Genomic DNA, 18,625 nt, shown 5'->3' on the forward strand with positions numbered 1-18,625 from the left:
AGGGGGGGTCTCCCACCATCATGGAGGGAGACGATCATATCTGTAATCCCAAAAGAGGGTAAAGATATGAAGGAATGCAGTTCCTATAGATCTATTGCAGTTCTTAACACGGATTTTGAACTATATGCATCAATAATAGCCAAAAGAACTGAAGACATAATCCCAGAATTGATTGACGGGGATCAAACTGGTTTCATACGAAGTAGGCAGACACAGGAGAACACTACATGTCATGGACCACATTACTCAGAATAAGACAAGTGCAATATTAATCAGTCTAGATGCAGAAAAAGCATTTGATTCAGTGGGTTTGGGATTATCTATTCCAAATTATGGAAAGATTTGGTTTCAACAAAGAAGTGTTAAAGTGCATCAAAACACTGTATTCGTGTCCGACTGTATAATATATAAAGATAAATGGACATCTGTCACAAACGATACAATTAGAGCGAGGGGAAAGACAAGGCTGTAATCTTTCACCCGCGCTCTTTTTATTTACGTTATTTTTATTTTCACCTTTATTTAACCAGGTGGGCTAGTTGAGAACAAGTTCGCATTTACAACTGTGACCTGGCCAAGATAAAGCAAAGCAGTGCAACACAAACAACAACACAGAGTTACACATGGAGTAAACAAAACATGCAGTCAATAATACAATAGAAAAGGTCCATATACAATGTGTGCAAATGAGGTAGGATAAGGGAGGTAAGGCAATAAATAGGCAACAGTGGCGAAATAATTACAATATACCAATTAAACACTGGAGTGATAGATGTGCAGAAGATGAGTGTGCAAGTAGAGATACTGGGGTCCAAAGGAGCAAATATAAATAGCAGCGAACGATTGAAAAGCATGCATTTAGTTTTACTTGCATTTAAGAGCAGTTGGAGGCCGTGGAAGGAGAGTTGTATGGTATTGAAGCTTGTCTGGAGGGTTGTTAACACAGTGTCCAAAGAAGGGCCAGAAGTATACAAAATGGTGTCGTCTGCGTAGAGGTGGATCAGAGAATCACCAGCAGCAAGAGCGACATCATTGATGTATACAGAGAAAAGAGTCGGCCCGAGAATTGAACCCTGTGGCACCCCCATAGAGACTGCCAGAGGTCCGGACAACAGGCCCTCCGATTTGACACACTGAACTCTATCAGAGAAGTAGTTGGTGAACCAGGCGAGGCAGTCATTTGAGAAACCAAGGCTGTTGAGTCTGCCGATAAGAATGCGGTGATTGACAGAGTCGAAAGCCTTGGCCAGGTCGATGAATACAGCTGCACAGTATTGTCCCTTATCGATGGCGGTTATGATATCGTTTAGGACCTTGAGCGTGGCTGAGGTGCACCCATGAGCAACTCGGAAACCAGATTGCATAGTTGAGAAGGTACGGTGGGATTCGAAATGGTCAGTGATCTGTTTTCTTAACTTGGCTTTCGAAGACCTTATAGAAAGACAGGGTAGGATGGATATAGGTCTGTAGCAGTTTGGGTCTAGAGTGTCTCCCCCTTTGAAGAGGGGGATGACCACGGCATCTTTCCAATCTTTGGGGCTCTCAGATGACACGAAAGAGAGGTTGAACAGGCTAGTAACAGGGCTTGCAACAATTATGGCGGATAATTTTAGAAAGAGAGGGTCCAGATTGTCTAGCCCGGCTGATTTGTAGAGGTCCAGATTTTGCAGCTCTTTCAGAACATCAGCTGAATGGATTTGGGAGAAGGAGAAATGGGCGAGGCTTGGGCAAGTTGCTGAGGGGGGGTGCAGGTATGTTGACCGGGGTAGGGGTAGCCAGGTGGAAAGCATGGCCAGATGTAGTAAAATGCTTATTGAAATTCTCAATTACCATGGATTTATCGGTGGTGACAGTGTTTCCTAGCCTCAGTGCAGTGGGCAGCTGGGAGGAGGTGCTCTTATTCTCCATGGACTTTACAGTGTCCCAGAACTTTTTGGAGTTTGTGCTACAGGATGCAAATTTCTGTTTGAAAAAGCTAGCCTTTGCTTTCCTAACTGCCTGTGTATACTGGTTCCTGACTTCCCTGAAAAGTTGCATATCGCGGGGGCTGGTCAATGCTAATGCAGTACGCCACAGGATGTTTTTGTGCTGATCAAGGGCAGTCAGGTCTGGAGTGAACCAAGGGCTATATCTGTTCCTGGTTCTAAATTTTTTGAATGGGGCATGCGTATTTAAGATGGTGAGGAAAGCACTTTTAAAGAATAACCAGGAATCCTCTACTGATGGGATGAGGTCAATATCCTTCCAGGATACCCCAACCAGGTCGATTAGAAAGGCCTGCTCGCTGAAGTGTTTTAGGGAGCGTTTGACAGTGATGAGGGGTGGTCGCTTGACCGCAAACCCATTACGGACGCAGGCAATGAGGCAGTGATCGCTGAGATCCTGGTTGAAGACAGCAGAGGTGTATTTGGGGGGCAGGTTAGTTAGGATGATATCTATAAGGGTGTTTACGGGTTTGGGGTTGTACCTGGTAGGTTCATTGATAATTTGTGTGAGATTGAGGTTATCAAACTTAGATTGTAGGATGGCCTTAAGCATGTCCCAGTTTAGGTCACGTAACAGCACGAGCTCTGAAGATAGATGGGGGGCAATCAATTCACATATGGTGTCCAGGGCACAGCTGGGGCAGAAGGTGGTCTATAGCAAGCAGCAACGGTGAGAGACTTGTTTCTGGAAAGGTGGATTTTTAAAAGTAGAAGCTCAAATTGTTTGGTTACAGACCTGGATAGTAAGACAGAACTCTGCAGACTATCTCTGCAGTAGATTGCAACTCCGCCCCCTTTGGCAGATCTATCTTGTTGGAAAATGTTATAGTTAGGGATGGAAATTTCAGGGGTTTTGGTGGTCTTCCTAAGCCAGGATTCAGACATGGCTAGGACATCCGGGTTGGCAGAGTGTGCTAAAGCAGTGAATAAAACAAACTTAGGGAGGAGGCTTCTAATGTTAACATGCATGAAACCAAGGCTTTTATGGTTACAGAAGTCAACAAATGAGAGCGCCTAGGGAATGGGAGTGGAGCTAGGCACTGCAGGGCCTGGATTAACCTCTACATCACCAGAGGAACAGAGGAGGAGTAGGATAAGGGTACGGCTAAAGGCTATAAGAACTGGTCGTCTAGTATGTTCGGAATAGAGAGTAAAAGGAGCAGGTTTCTGGGCACGGTGAAATAGATTCAAGGCATAACGTACAGACAAAGGTATGGTAGGATGTGAATACAGTGGAGGTAAACCTACGCATTGAGTGACGATGAGAGAGATATTGTCTCGAGAAACATAATTTAAACCAGGTGAGGTCACTGCATGTGTAGGAGGTGGAATTAAAGGGTTAGCTAAGGCGTATTGAGCAGGGCTAGAGGCTCTACAATGAAATAAGCCAATAATTACTAACCAAAACAGCAATAGACAAGGCATATTGACATTAGGGAGAGGCATGCATAGCCGAGTAATAATTGGGTCCAGTGAGTAGCTGGGCAAGCTGGAGACACGGCAATTCAGACAGCTAGCGGGCCGGGGCTAGCAGGCTAACAGAAGGGCCTTAGAGGGACGTTGCAACGGAAGAAGTCTATTGTAGCCCAATCGTGCGGTTACGTCAGCAGACCAGTCGTGATGGATCAGCAGGGGTCCGTGTAGTAAAAGGGTCCGGGCCAATTGGCAAAATATGTATAGTAGCCCAAAAAAAATTGTCTGGACTTCTTCAGCTAACAGTCCGGTGTGCTCTAGACAGCTAGCGGGACATGGCTAGCAGGCTAGCAGATGGGCATTCAGGGGACGTCGCGACGGGGGAGCCAGTTGAAAAACCCCCTCGGGTGGATTACGTCGGTAGTCCAGTTGTGAAGGATCGGCGGGGCTCAGTATCGGCAATAAAAGGGGTCCAGGCCAATTGGCAAAATAGGTATTGTAGCCCAAGGAGTGGCTGATGGACCTCTTCGGCTAGCCGGGAGGTGGGCCTAGCATAGGCTAGCTCCAGGCTAATTGGTGCTTGCTTCGGGACAGAGACATTAGCCAGGAGAAGTCAATCGGATAGCAGCTAGCAAGCTGCGATGATCCAGGTGAAGCGATTCAGAGGTTGCGGTAGGAATCCGGGGATATGGAGAATAAGAAGTCCAGTACGCTCTGGGTTGAATCGCGTTGTGCAGACTGTGCAGGAGTTGTCCGGGATAAAGGTTATAGCGGATGACCGCTAGCAGTGGCTAGCTGACTTCTAGCTAGTAGCTTGTAGGCTGGCTAGCTGACTACTAGCTAGTTAGCTGGCTGGCTAGCTGACTACTAGCTAGTTAGCTGGCTGGCTAGCTGACTACTAGCTAGTTAGCTGGCTGGCTAGCTTCTGTCGGGGGTTCCGGTTCTAAAGTATAGAAAATAGCAGATCCATACCACATTGGGTGAGGCGGGTTGCAGGAGAGTATGTTGAAGTTGGGGCTAAGAAAAATATTAAAAAATATATGCGAAGAAAAAATATGTAAAAAGATATATACACGGGACACGACAAGACGAAGACAAAAGACGCCTGACTGCTACGCCATCTTGGAAACAGATTTGTGTACATCGAGCCATTAGCACAGGCAATAAGACAGGACCCAACTTTAAAGGGAATAACAATAAGAGGCAGTGAACATAAGATATGCATGTATGCTGATGATGTTCTGTTATTCCTTAAAGACCCAGGCTCAAGTGTACCAAGATTGATGGATGTTTTACCCTGAATATGTTACAAATGTTTGTGTGTGCTTAACGTAGTGGTTAGGATTCAGTGCTCTCTCCGCCATAGCCCGGGTTCAATTCCCGGTCAGGCAACACACTTTTGGGCTCCTGAGGGGCGCAGCGGTCTAAGGCACTGCATCTCAGTGCAAGAGGCGTCACTACAGACACCCTGGTTTGAATCCAGGCTGTATCACAACCGGCCGTGATTGGGCGTCCCATAGGGCGGCGCACAAATTGGCCCAGCGTCTTCTGGGTTTGGCCGGTGTAGGCCGTCATTGTAAATAAGAATTTGTTCTTAACTGACTTGCCTAGTTAAATAAAGGAACAATTTAAATATATATATATATATATATATATATATAAAAAAACATACACAAGACCCAAGCCCTAGTATATAATTATACCCCACAGGAAGAGCTGAAGAGTAGGTATAACTTCTACTGGACCTCTTCATCCATTAAATATCTTGGAGTATATCTACCAAAAGATACACCCAAACTTTATGACATGAATTACGATCACATCAACAAGAAAATATATGATGACCTGGACAGGTGGAATTCACTTCCCTTGGATCGCGTTCATCCACCTCTGGCCGGCTCGCCTCCCTACCTCTGAGGAAGCACAGTTCCCGCTCAGCCCAGTCAAAACTGTTCGCTGCTCTGGCACCCCAATGGTGGAACAAGCTCCCTCACGACGCCAGGACAGCGGAGTCAATCACCACCTTCCGGAGACACCTGAAACCCCACCTCTTTAAGGAATACCTGGGATAGGATAAAGTAATCCTTCTAACCCCCCCTTAAAAGATTTAGATGCACTATTGTAAGTGGTTGTTCCACTGGATATTATAAGGTGAATGCACCAATTTGTAAGTCGCTCTGGATAAGAGCGTCCGCTAAATGACTTAAATGTAAATGTAAATCTTAGTAGTAGAATTGAAACATTCAAAATTAACATCCTGCCCGAGGTTACTGTATTTGTTCCAATCACTGCCCATAGAAATCCCGTCTAAACAGTTTGGGAAATGGGATAAACGGATATCAAGGTTTTTCTGGAACAGTAAGAGACCAAGAATTAGATATACAACATTACAATTACCAAAAAACTGTGGGGGTATGGCCTTACCAAACCTAAAAGATTATTATGTGTCAGCCCAATTGAGACCTCTGGTGTGTTGGTGCAATTCAGAATATTAATCCAAATGGAAAGACATTGAGACTACTTGAGACAGAGATACCCATACAGTCAGTTCTGGGAAATAAGGACATGAAATATACAAAAGACAAAATGAGTGGATTAATTTCTCTCTAAAGACATGGTTTAGGGTAGTTAAGCAAAATCATTTAGACAGAGAGATCAAACTGCTGAGATGGTCCGCATACGACCACAGCTTCATCCCTGCAACTCAGGATAGCAGATTTAAACAATGGACGCAGAAAGGCATCACATCATTCAGCACAATTATAAGGAATGGGGACCTAGAGAACTTCCAGGACCTAAGTAAAAAAAACATGGCTTGGATAAACAAGATTTTTTACAGATACCTACAAGTTCGACACTATTTCTTAAGGGAGATAAAAGTGATTGACCCTCGAGCACCTCAAAAATTAATCCAAGTATTCACTAACGCATACAACTTGGGGAGTAACATAAAAACTATTTCAAATCTTTACTTGGGTATTCAACCCTCAAAGAAACAATTTACAAACTATACTAAACAGAAATGGGAGGAGGAAATGAACATGTAAATAACTGATGAAACATGGTTGAACATATAAGAGACTCAACAAAGCTCCACCAACTCAAGGACATGGAGAGAATTCTGTTGGATGAATTTGATACGTTTCTTCATAACACCTAAACTGAAATCAAAACAGACTGGCTCCCTACATCCTTGTTGGAGAGAATGTGGCCTATCGAGGGTGGATCACTCTCATATCTTTTGGTCCTGCCCACAATCAAAACTTACTGGGGAGAAATAAGATCTAACATTGGAAAAATAATGGGATTTCACATACAACAAACATTCATTTTTTTTGTACTCGGGTGAAATACCTGATAACTTACACAATAGAGAAAAGTACTTCTTGAAGGTCCTACTGGCTGCCAGTAAAAAGACTATCACTAGGAAATGGCTACAAAAAGACCCTCCCACAGTGACACAATGGATAGATATTATTAAAGAAATACACCATATTGAGCATATGACCTTTGCATTAAGAACTCAAGAGGAGAGAGGTCAGGAATACTGGGGGAAAATGATTTCGTACTGCCAGATCTTTTTTTGTTGTTATTTTACTTTTATTTGTACTTCTTTGTGTTCCTCAATAAAAACAAAGTAAAAAATATAAAAAAAACGTGGAGGCATCTGTGGCAGCAACAGGGTCACATTACTGATTCAAATAAATAAATACAAAAAATACAAACAATTATTTAACCTTTATTTAACTAGGCAAGTCAGTTAAGAACAAATTATTATTTACAATGACGGCCTACCCCGGCAATTGTGTGCCGCCCTATGGGACTCCCAATCACGGCCGGATGTGATACAGCCTGGATTCAAACCAGGGACTGTAGTGACACCTCTTGCACTGAGATGCAGTGCCTTAGATCGCTGCACCACTCGGGAGCAAATGACAGTAGAATGTGTTTTTCCTCCGAGTAATTTAACATAAAAAGCCTGTAGCCACTGAAATGTCCTAAAGTCGCGTAGACAGTGTTGACAGTGACGTAACATTCTGGCAGATTCAGGTTCCCGGTATCGGTGTTGTTTACCTGGAAGAACTGCCACTACAATGAGTGGATTCCATTAACCTGGCCCTTGCGCCCAAATAGGCGTGTTTTGCCCTGGGTGAAAGTTGATTGCATTCGTTTTGGGAAAGCGGGTTATCTTCCGGGCGTGAGCGAGGTGCCCGGTAAAGCCCACATAGAAGTCGCCTCAAAACAAAAGAGAAGTAATTAAGCACGAGGGGTAATGAGTAGAATTCTGTTTTCACACGTACAAGTGAATGCTTATCTGCCTTCCCAATGAAAACTAGTTATAAAATTCAAACATATGGAAAATAGATGTTGTATCTTTCTGGACGATTCACCATGCTGCCTGTTACATTTCGATTTGAAAACGGTGCTCCTCCCTCACCGTTTTTGCCCGTTCACGTCACGGGCCATAATCCGGTGCCCCGCGGCTCAGCATAATCGACTCCACCCAGTGATACAACGTAATCATCACGTTTAAAAATGTTGCATTACTATAACTAAAATCCGTATAACGGAAAACAAGTGATTTCAAGCTCAACAGTTTCCAAATCGCTGAACATGGTCCAAATTGTATAAAATAAAATAAAATAGTTTGTAAGAAATAATCGTAACCCGGAAGTGTTTCCGTTTGATGCCACGTCGGTTATGGTGGGAGCATAGAGAATGATAGAGGCCTCTAGTAGCCAAAATGTCATTTTGACATAGACAGCGCCATTGATGGCTTCCACCATTTTAACCTAATCTACACACAATACCCCATCATGACAAAGAAAAAGCAGTTTTTTAGAATTTTTTGCAACTTTATTGTCTGATCCCTCCTGATGACCTTATCATGTCCAATAGCGTCATTAGGAGGGATTGGCCAATCTCGAAGAAAAAAATATGCTATTTCAAATTGAGATCGCCTCAATGGTGCTTTCTGTGCCTCTCAGACGCCAAAATAAGAACAATATAGGGATGCTTTCTCTATCATTCTCTATGGGTGGGAGCTTCCCAAACTTTTTTTAATATCACCCTGTCATCACAGAAACATTGATGAAGAAGTGACTGGCTGCGACTTCAACGGTTTGTTGGTGTAGCTTTCATTTATAACCACATTTTCACAGCAATTAGCCTACAGAATGCGTTCCCTTGGACTGTGTAGTTTGATGTTGCATGTGATCGTTGTTTGTTCCACGGAGTTGACGTTTGAATTACCTGATAACGACAAGCAATGTTTCTATGAAGAGCTCCAGAATGGAGTGAAGTTTGACATAGACTTTCAAGTAAGTGATTCAATATGTGGAGTTATGATGCCATTTCCCCATATGGTTGAGTTAGTTAGTGCATTGAACTACTCTTTATCTGATCCCATGCTCTAATTGTCCCTTCACCCTCACTGGAAGAATGCAAAAAAAAAGATTGCAGTTTTGAAACCTCAGTAAAAGTGCAGTAACTGCAGTTACACAGCAAAATTACTGCAGTAAAAAAAAAACGTATTTTGGACGCAGTATTTGCAGCGCACTGCACTCTGACTGCAATCGTTTTTCGTAAGGGCTGAATTACTCTAAATGTGTTTCCATACCATCATCCTAATCCCTCCATGTTGTGTATACCAGGTGATTGCAGGAGGGAACTATGATGTGGACTGCTTTGTAACAGATCCAGTGAACAACGTCCTGTATCAGGAGAGGAAGAAGCAGTATGATAGCTTCTCTCACACCACCACTATGAAAGGAACCTACAAGGTCTGCTTTAGCAACGAGTTCTCTACCTTCTCACACAAGACCGTCTACCTGGACTTCAGGGCCGGAGAGGAGAGACCCCTACTGCCTGACATGAACAGAGACACTGCCCTGACACAGGTAAAACAATGTTATATTACACTTTTTAATTAGATTACATTTGACTGACACAGGTAAAATCAACCCTAACACATGTAAGATCAAAATATAATACTATATACAGTGTATTCTGAAAGTATTCAGACCCCTTGACTTGTTCCACATTTTGTTACAGCCTTATTCTAAAACTGACTAGTTTTTCCCCCCTCAATCTACACACAATACCCCCATCATGACAAAGAAAAAGCTGTTTTTAGAATTTTTTGCAAATTTATTCGAAATAAGAAAAACTATCACTTCTGACCCGATTCAGGAACGAGGCGAGTCACGACTTAACAGGAGGCTGTTAGAAAGTAAAAAATAATTTATCAAAATGTCTATTTTTTTTTTTGTGGCAGAAATGCCTTCTCGAACATGTGAACTTTAATGTGCCTTAATATCAAACTTGTATGTAAATACAAATACAATTGTTAAATTATGAGCCTAGTTGGTTTAGCTCAGAAAAAGTGAGAAACCTTCCCGCTTGCCTTGATTGGCTGAGATAATGAGTGGGCTGGACATGCCGAGAGATGAGTTTTGGATTGGTCTGCCATATAGCACGCGTCTGTCTATTGGAGCTGGTTAGTATGTCTAGGTAATCGTGTCAAACGCAGCTTCATCTTTTTTTGTTAGCTACCTGCAGATTCATGCAGGGTGGTAACATCATGAGTTGTGTTTATGGTCCATTGTCCAGCTAGCCACATGTCTTAACAAAAGACTCCACTCGAATTTTGACAAAGTATTTACATTTCAAGCTATTGTACTGTTAGCTAGGTAACGTTAGCTGGCAGGCATGCTAACTAACATTACGTCATGCGTTGGGATTCATTGTTTACCTAGCTAGCTAGCTAGCCACATTCCTTAACAAAAGACTCTCGTCTTAGTGTGCCACAGCGCAGAATAACTGATGCATTTTTAAACGCTCAACCCCCGTTGAATATGTCCGTTGTCAGTAAACGTCGGCAAAAAAACGTAATTCAATTGTTGCCAGCTGCGCAGTTAGTCACCCAACGCTCTGGATAACACAAACTGCCTAACCAGCTCTGCTAGGGGGAGTAATGTTAAGTGAGATGTTCTCTCTCTCTCTCTTAGATGTCTGGAAGTAGCTTGCAAATTAGTACAGAACGCTCGGATCAACCCTTAAAAGAGATGGGTTGGGCAAGGCTTAAGAGGGTGTGAACAATGCTGAATGGGTGTAGAGAAAGAAGGGCTCTCCAATACTAAGAGCTCTTCACCAGATACCAAAACATTGAAAGATGGTTTTCTCAAAAGGGATGTTACAAGTTGATCGACTTTCAAAGCAGAATTACTTTCCCATTGTTTCCTCTAATGCAGTGTATGATATACCATTTTGTAGCTCTGAGTCTCTACTTCTATCCAATGTAAAAAAAACAGAAATTCAAATGTTGCTACATAAGACGGAATCCATGTGGTGAGTCACATTTACATAAGTATTCAGACCCTTTACTCAGTACTTTGTCGAAGCACCTTTGGCAGCGATTACTGCCTTGAGTCTTCTTGGGTATGATGCTACAAGCTTGGCACACCTGTATTTTGGGAAGTCTCTCCCATTCTTCTCTGAAGATCCTCTCAAGCTCTTGTCAGGTTGGATGGGGAGCATCGCTGCACAGCTATTTTCAGGTCTCGCCAGAGATGTTCGATTGGGTTCAAGTCCGGGTTCTGGCTGGGCCACTCAAGGACATTCAGGGACTTGTCCCAAAGCCACTCCTGTGTTGTCTTGGCTGTGTGCTTAGGGCTGTTGTCCTGTTGGCAGGTGAACCTTCGCCCCAGCCTGAGTTCCTGAGTGCTCTGGAGCAGGTTTTCATCAAGGATCTCTCTGTACTTTGCTCCGTTCATCTTTCCCTCGATCCTGACTAGTCTTCCCAGTCCCTGCCGCTGAAAAACATCCCCACAGCATGATGCTACCACCACCATGTGTCACCGTAGGAATGGTTCCAGGACATGATGCTGCCACCACCATGCTTCGCCATAGGGATGGAGCCAGGTTTCCTCCAGACATGATGCTGCCACCACCATGCTTCGCCATAGGGATGGAGCCAGGTTTCCTCCAGACATGATGCTGCCACCACCATGTGTCACCGTAGGAATGGTTCCAGGACATGACGCTTGGCATTCAGGCCAAAGAGTTGAATCTTGGTTTCATCATACCAGATAATTTTGTTTCTCATGGTCAGTCCTTTAGGTGCCTTTCGGCAAACTCCAAGTGGGCTGTCATGTGCTTTTTACTAAGGAGTGGCTTCCGTCTGGCCACTCTACCATAAAAGCCTGATTGGTGGAGTACTGCAGAGATGGTTGTCCTTCTGGAAGGTTCTCCCATCTCCACAGAGGAACTCTGGCGCTCTGTCAGAGTGACCATTTGGGTTCTTGGTCACCACCCTGACCAAGGCCCTTCTCCCCCGATTGCTCAGTTTGGCCGGGCGGCCAGCTCTAGGAAGAGTCTTGGTGGTTCCAAACTTCTTCCATTAAAGAATGATGGAGGCCACTGTTTGCTTGGGGACCTTCAATGTTGCAGACATTTTTTTATACCCTTCCATGCACCATCAACTGTGGGACCTTAAACAGACAGGTGTTTGCCTTTCCAAATAATGTCCAAAATCAAATGTCCAAATCAATACAATCAATTGTATTTACCACAGGTGGACCAATCAAGTTGTAGTAACCTCTCAAGGATGATCAATGGAAACAGGATGCACCTGAGCTCCATTCTGAGTCTCATAGCAAAGGGTCCAAATACTTATGTAAATAAGGTATTTCTGTTTTATTTTTAATACATTTGAAAAAAAAATGTAACCTGTTTTTGCTTTGTCATTTTGGGGTATTGTGTGTAGATTGATGAGGAAAAAATGTAATTTTAGCGATTTTTAGAATAAGGTTGTAACATCGCAAAATGTGGAAAAGGGGAAGGGGTCTGAATACTTTCCGAATGCACTGTATATAAAAACACAATATAAACGCAACAAGTTAAGTGTTGGTCCCATGTTTCATGAGCAGTATATAAATCCCAGAAATGTTCCGTACGCACAAAGCTTATTTTGCTCAAATTTTGTGTGCACGTGTGTTTAGATCTCTGTTAGTGAGCATTTCTCCTTTGCCAAGATAATCCAACCACCTGACAGGTGTGGCATATCAAGAAGCTGATTAAACAGCGTGATTATTACACAGGTGCACCTTCTGCTTGGAACAATAAAAGGCCACTTTAAAATGTGCAGTTTGGTCACACAACACCATGCCACAGATGTCTCAAGTTATGAGGGAGTGTGCAATTGGCATGCTGACTGCAGGAATGTCCACCAGAGCAGTTGCCAGAGAATTGAGTGGTAATTTCGCTACCATAAGCTGCCTCCAACGTCGTTTAGAGAGAATTTGTCAGCACGTCCAAGCGGCCTCAACCACAGACCGCGCGTAACCATGCCAACCCAGACCCTCCTCATCCGGCTTCTTCACCTGCAGGATCATCTGAGGGGGAGGGGGGGGGGGTCCTGAGGTGTATTTCTGTCTGTAATAAAAAACCCTTTGTGGGGAAGAACTCATTTGGATTGACTGGGCCTGGTTCCCCAGTTGGTGGGCATGGCTGCCAAGTGGGTGGGCCTATGCCCAATCATGTGAAATCCATAGATTAAGGCCTAATGAATTTCAATTGACTTAATTTTTTATTTTAATAAAAAAAAAAAAAATTTACGTTTATGAACTGTAACTCAGTACAACTTTTGAAATGATTGGATTTATATTTTTGTTCACCATGTGTATCTAATCTAATCTAGATATCTATGCCATTTTTATATAACTAATAAAGGTAAAATCACTGACACAGGTACAGTAGATCACAGAAGACCTAGCTGGAAAGGTACTTAGAGGTTAGCCGCTGTTAGCGACGCGGGTCTATTGACATACACTAGCGCTGCGTTCAATTGGAATGGGTTGCACCAACGGTCCACGGGACTGTATGATAAAAGCCACTCACAAGTTATTCTATTTTCTTTCTTCCACATATTGCGCAGGACTTTTATTTTGACATGAGGTAAGCCGAGAGGAAGTGGGTCTAAAAAAAAAAAAGATCCACGTTTGGAACGTCTTTTTTTTTAAAAATACGATCCTTTAGATATTTGGTCTCAAATACCGCCGTCATAATGACCAACCTTCCTGCCCACAGGCACAGTAAGTTGAAATAGAATTGTTTTTAAACTTCCGGGCTTCCCAGCTAATTGTTTTTGTGCAACCCAATCCTATTGAAAGCAGCGCTAGTGTATGTCACTAGATCTGTGTTGCTAAGCGCAGCTAACCTCTAGGTACCTTTTGCAGCTAGGCCCATCCAGAAACCATCCCCTTACTCCTAGAGCTATATATGACTAGCTAACCCCACTCCCTAGGATGGGGGAGAATTGCATGGGTATAAGCAACATGGTAGTAGATCTCTGTAGGCTGATGCATACCCAATCCTTTGAAATCTCCACCAGGGCCTTTTTAGAGGTTGTTTCTAGATAGCGTTGGGGCCCTATGTTGTTTCAACTGCAGATTGCCCCCTCTAAGGATGTATTATTATTATTAATAATAATCTAATATTAATCTTGTCTCTTCTCCAGATGGAGTCGGCCTGTCTGTCCATCCATGAGATCCTGAAGGTAGTGTCTGACTCTCAGACCTGGTATCGGTTACGGGAGGCTCACGACCGCATCAGAGCCGAGGACCTCCATGAGCGCGTGTCCTATTGGTCCATAGGAGAAACCATGATCCTATTCACTGTCAGCATCGGACAGGTTCTCATTCTCAGGAGCTTCTTCAGCGACAAGAAGGGCAGTGTTGCAGCCAACACATAGGTCCTACTATATATATATATATATTGATACATTCCATAATACTGGGTTACTGTTTTAGCCAACACAAGATATTGTATTACATGTCATCTGCCACTAGACTGGAACCTACCTTAATACCCCACAACAAACTGTAGTCCTATACAGTTCTATTAAAGGACTTGAGGACCTATTACATCTGTCTGGTATTAAGACTTTAGCTTGTGGATTCTAGCCTCTGAAAATGAAATACTGTGGTTGCAACAGCCGTTTAGTGATTTCAGTCTAAATAGGTTAGCAACCTAACACACCTGTGGTACACCAAGCCTTAATCTGTTTTTGTCTCAAAGTGTACATTAATTTGTGCTATGACATTAATTTATTGTGTGTGTAAAATGTTTTGTATGTCTGTCTCGCCCTCTCTCGTGTACACAGTCACACACACACACACACACCATAACCCCACAATTTGATTTCCATTTGAAATCCTATTTTTCCTTTCCTTAACCTTTGTCCCCACGAGGGAGAATTTTCCTTGTTTTACTATCCTTGTGAGGACTTTTGGCAATTCCTGGACCACTTGAGGATAGGGGCGTGTCTTGACTATCATTAAAGTGAAGAATGTTATATGATCAATTCTCTGTGTAATTATTACGTGATTAAACTAATCATGTAAACTTTAACTAGGGAGTTGGGGCACCACGGGAAAATGTTTAAAGAGTTACTATTTCCCGGATTTAACTCTTCAGATATTTTCATATCTTATCGATTTACAGTCACATTAATGTATTATTACCTGAATGTTTGAAAATCCTTGGATAGCTGCATGAACCATAGCATAAATGATGAATCCGCTATAAGCCAATTTGTATATTTATTTAGTAACTAAATAATCACACAGAATTACATAAACATAAACAATAGTTATTGGTTACTAACACAATGCACTGAAAAGTCCCTAGTGGACTAAGCCCGATATGGCGGCTTGGTAGACAATGGAAAGGGGTGGGGACAGGGAAAGACAGAATGGACCCACTACACACAGTTGATAACTACGCTCATGTAAATGCTAATACTTTGCACATGAACAGCCGCTCATTCGGAAGGAATTGCAATTTATATATTTACGCCTGTATGTGTCTGAAATCGCCGGTCCGTCTGCTGAAGTCAGTCGACAGAAAGTCTCTGGTTTGTCCACCAGAGATCAGTCTTTTGTAGTTGTAGGTCTGTTTATAATGGGTACATCAGGTATACCAATGGTCGTTCGATAGGCAAATGTTCTCCAGAATGGATCTTTCAGAGTACCACCCGGTGGTCGTGTTTACCAGAATAAAGTATTTAAACAGCTGCAGACTGAATGTTCCTGTGTAGTATTCGGTTTTGTAGATTTCTTAACCATTTCAACATGTAGCTACAGTACAGCTCTCTGGTCTATAGAGTAGTAACCATTTCAACATGTAGCTACAGCTCTCTGGTCTATAGAGTAGTAACCATTTCAACATGTAGCTACAGCTCTCTGGTCTATAGAGTAGTAACCATTTCAACATGTAGCTACAGTACAGCTCTCTGGTCTATAGAGTAGTAACCATTTCAACATGTAGCTACAGTACAGCTCTCTGGTCTATAGAGTAGTAACCATTTCAACATGTAGCTACAGCTCTCTGGTCTATAGAGTAGTAACCATTTCAACATGTAGCTACAGTACAGCTCTCTGGTCTATAGAGTAGTAACCATTTCAACATGTAGCTACAGCTCTCTGGTCTATAGAGTAGTAACCATTTGAACATGTAGCTACAGCTCTCTGGTCTATAGAGTAGTAACCATTTCAACATGTAGCTACAGTACAGCTCTCTGGTCTATAGAGTAGTAACCATTTCAACATGTAGCTACAGTACAGCTCTCTGGTCTATAGAGTAGTAACCATTTCAACATGTAGCTACAGCTCTCTGGTCTATAGAGTAGTAACCATTTCAACATGTAGCTACAGAATTATGTTGTCAGTGTAAATAACAGTAAAGGTGAAGAGCTGGTGAGGGGATGGATTGTACAACTCAGAATCCCTTTGTCAGTGTAAATAATCAGTGTATTGAACATCACCTGGGGAAAATGTTTTGATACATTGATTTAGCTTGGAGTTTGCACTTTTGGGACTGTTCCATTGGATCCATTGTTTTAGACACAGCTCATGTACAGTTGAAGTCAGAAGTTTACATACACCTCAGCCAAACACATTTAAACTCAGTTTTTCACAATTCCTGACATTTAATCCTGGTAAAAATTCCCTGTCTCAGGTCAGTTAGGATCACCACTTTATTTTAAGAATGTGAAATGTCAGAATAATAGTAGAGAGAATGATTTATTTCAGCTTTTCTTTCTTTCATCACATTCCCAGTGGGTCAGAAGTTACATACACTCAATTAGTATTTGGTAGTATTTCCTTTAAATTGTTTAATTTGGGTCAAACTTTTTGGGTAGCCTTCCACAAGCTTCCCACAATAAATTGGGTGAATTTTGGCCCATTCCTACTGACAGCTGGTGTAACTGAGTCAGGTTTGTAGGCCTCCTTGCTCGCACACACTTTTTCAGTTCTGCCAACAAATTATCTATAGAATTCAGGTCAGGGCTTTGTGATGGCCACTCCAATACCTTGACTTTGTTGTCCTTAAGCCATTTTGCCACAACTTTGGAAGTATGCTTGGGGTCATTGTCCAGTTGGAAGACCCATTTGCGACCAAGCTTTAACTTCCTGACTGATGTCTTGATGTTGCTTCAATATATCCAAATCATTTTCCACCCTCATGATGCCATCTATTTTGTGAAGTGCACCAGTCCCTCCTGCAGAAAAGCACCCCCACAACATGATGCCTCCACCCCCGTGCTTCACGGTTGGGATGGTGTTCTTCGGCTTGCAAGCATCCCCCTTTTTGCCTTTCAGGTTATGTCGATATAGGACTCGTTTTACTGTGGATATCGATACTTTTGTACCTGTTTCCTCCAGCATCTTCACAAGGTCCTTTGCTGCTGTTCTGGGATTGATTTGCACTTTTCGCACCAAAGTACGTTCATCTCTAGGAGACAGAACGTGCCTACTTCCTGAGCGGTATGGCGGCTGCGTGGTCCCATGATGTTTATACTTGTGTACTATTGTTTGTAGAGATGGACGTGGTACCTTCAGGTGTTTGGAAATTGCTCCTAAGGATGAACCAGACTTGTGGAGGTCTACAATTATTTTTCTGAGTTCTTGGCTGATTTCTTTTGATTTTCCCATGATGTCAAGCAAAGAGGCACAGAGTTTGAAATACATCCACAGGTACACCTCCAATTGACTAAAATTATGTAAATTAGCCTATCAGAAGCTTCTAAAGCCATGACATAATTTTTGGGAATTTTCCAAGCTGTTTAAAGGCACAGTCAACTTAGTGTATGTAAATTTATGACCCACTGGATTTGTGATAGTGAATTATAAGTTAAATAATCTGTCTGTAAACAATTGTTGGAAAAATGACTTGTGTCATGCACAAAGTAGATGTCCTAACCGACTTGCCAACACTGTAGTTTGTTGATAAGAAATTTGTGGAGTAGTTGAAAAACTAGTTTTAATGACTCCAACCTAAGTGTATGTAAACTTCTGACTTCAACTTTGTTAATCCTCAGTGTAGTTTCATTATCTCGGCAGCAGATGGCAGTACCTGCATGGTGGACTCCAAGAATCTACAGTGCTACAGTATAGTCTACACTACAGTACCTCCTTCTGGTATTCTGGTGGTGTCCTTTGCCCCAAATGAGAGCTGTGCTCAGTTTAGGAGGAATACACTCTATATTGTATTCTAGTTGCCAAGTAGACCTATGCATTTAATTTAAACTTAGCTAATATAATTTAACTGTAAATGGAGATAGAGTAAGTAGGCTGCAGTAGTAACCTCGGTATCATAGATGCTAAGAGGTTAGATAAATATAAAAAAGTTTAGGTACCGAATGAAAAATACAAGTTAAATTGGTTTTCCATCTCATTTTTAACTGTACTGATTGTTTTGTAACACCAACTGTTGCGTTATAAAGCAAATGTTCCCACTCTGGTCTTGGCACATGAGCTCTAGTCAACAGCTCGCAGATATAGTGCGGGTAGGCTACCTACATGATGAGATTATTATGGATAAGAGCGATATTATTTGTATTTGTCAATCGGCAGCCAAGCATCGCTCATCATGTCACCAGAATAAGACCCTCGATATTTATTGGAAAGCTGCATCAAGCTCATTAAGTTGATAATGTATTTTATCTGTAGCCTAATAAACTGCATGCTTTCCAGAGTCCTAGTGGTAGGACCACATAACATATCATCGTGTGACTCCAAGTTTATTATATCAATATTTGCGTATCCACCTCCATTTCTCGCATAATACATTTTACCGACACAAAAAGATCCCACCATGTCGAATGGACAAATTGTCAGCATTTAACAAAATAAATACCGGCATTTCATGTTTACATCAGCCCT

The 18,625-nt window shown here is 42.4% G+C and overlaps 1 protein-coding gene across 1 annotated transcript; it reads left to right on the forward strand.

Annotated features, from left to right (window-relative positions):
• Positions 1-8,419: 8,419 nt before the first annotated feature.
• On the forward strand, positions 8,420-14,759 carry LOC106588119 (transmembrane emp24 domain-containing protein 3). The gene is made up of 3 exons (XM_045708426.1): positions 8,420-8,719; positions 9,053-9,298; positions 13,918-14,759. Exons 1-3 carry the CDS (start codon positions 8,576-8,578, stop codon positions 14,149-14,151), a joined length of 624 nt encoding a protein of 207 aa, XP_045564382.1. The 5' UTR covers positions 8,420-8,575; the 3' UTR covers positions 14,152-14,759.
• Positions 14,760-18,625: the final 3,866 nt, after the last annotated feature.

This window comes from Salmo salar, chromosome ssa26 (assembly GCF_905237065.1).
Source record: "Salmo salar chromosome ssa26, Ssal_v3.1, whole genome shotgun sequence".
Taxonomy (NCBI): domain Eukaryota; kingdom Metazoa; phylum Chordata; class Actinopteri; order Salmoniformes; family Salmonidae; genus Salmo; species Salmo salar.

What these genes read in the sequence shown, in the direction of transcription:
- LOC106588119 (XM_045708426.1), top strand. Translation starts at nt 8,576, where the DNA reads ATGCGTTCCCTTGGACTGTGTAGTTTGATGTTGCATGTGATCGTTGTT. An exon ending in AGTTTGACATAGACTTTCAA is followed by an intron (nt 8,720 to 9,052) that starts GTAAGTGATTCA and finishes TGTGTATACCAG; the next exon opens with GTGATTGCAGGAGGGAACTA. An exon ending in GAGACACTGCCCTGACACAG is followed by an intron (nt 9,299 to 13,917) that starts GTAAAACAATGT and finishes TCTCTTCTCCAG; the next exon opens with ATGGAGTCGGCCTGTCTGTC.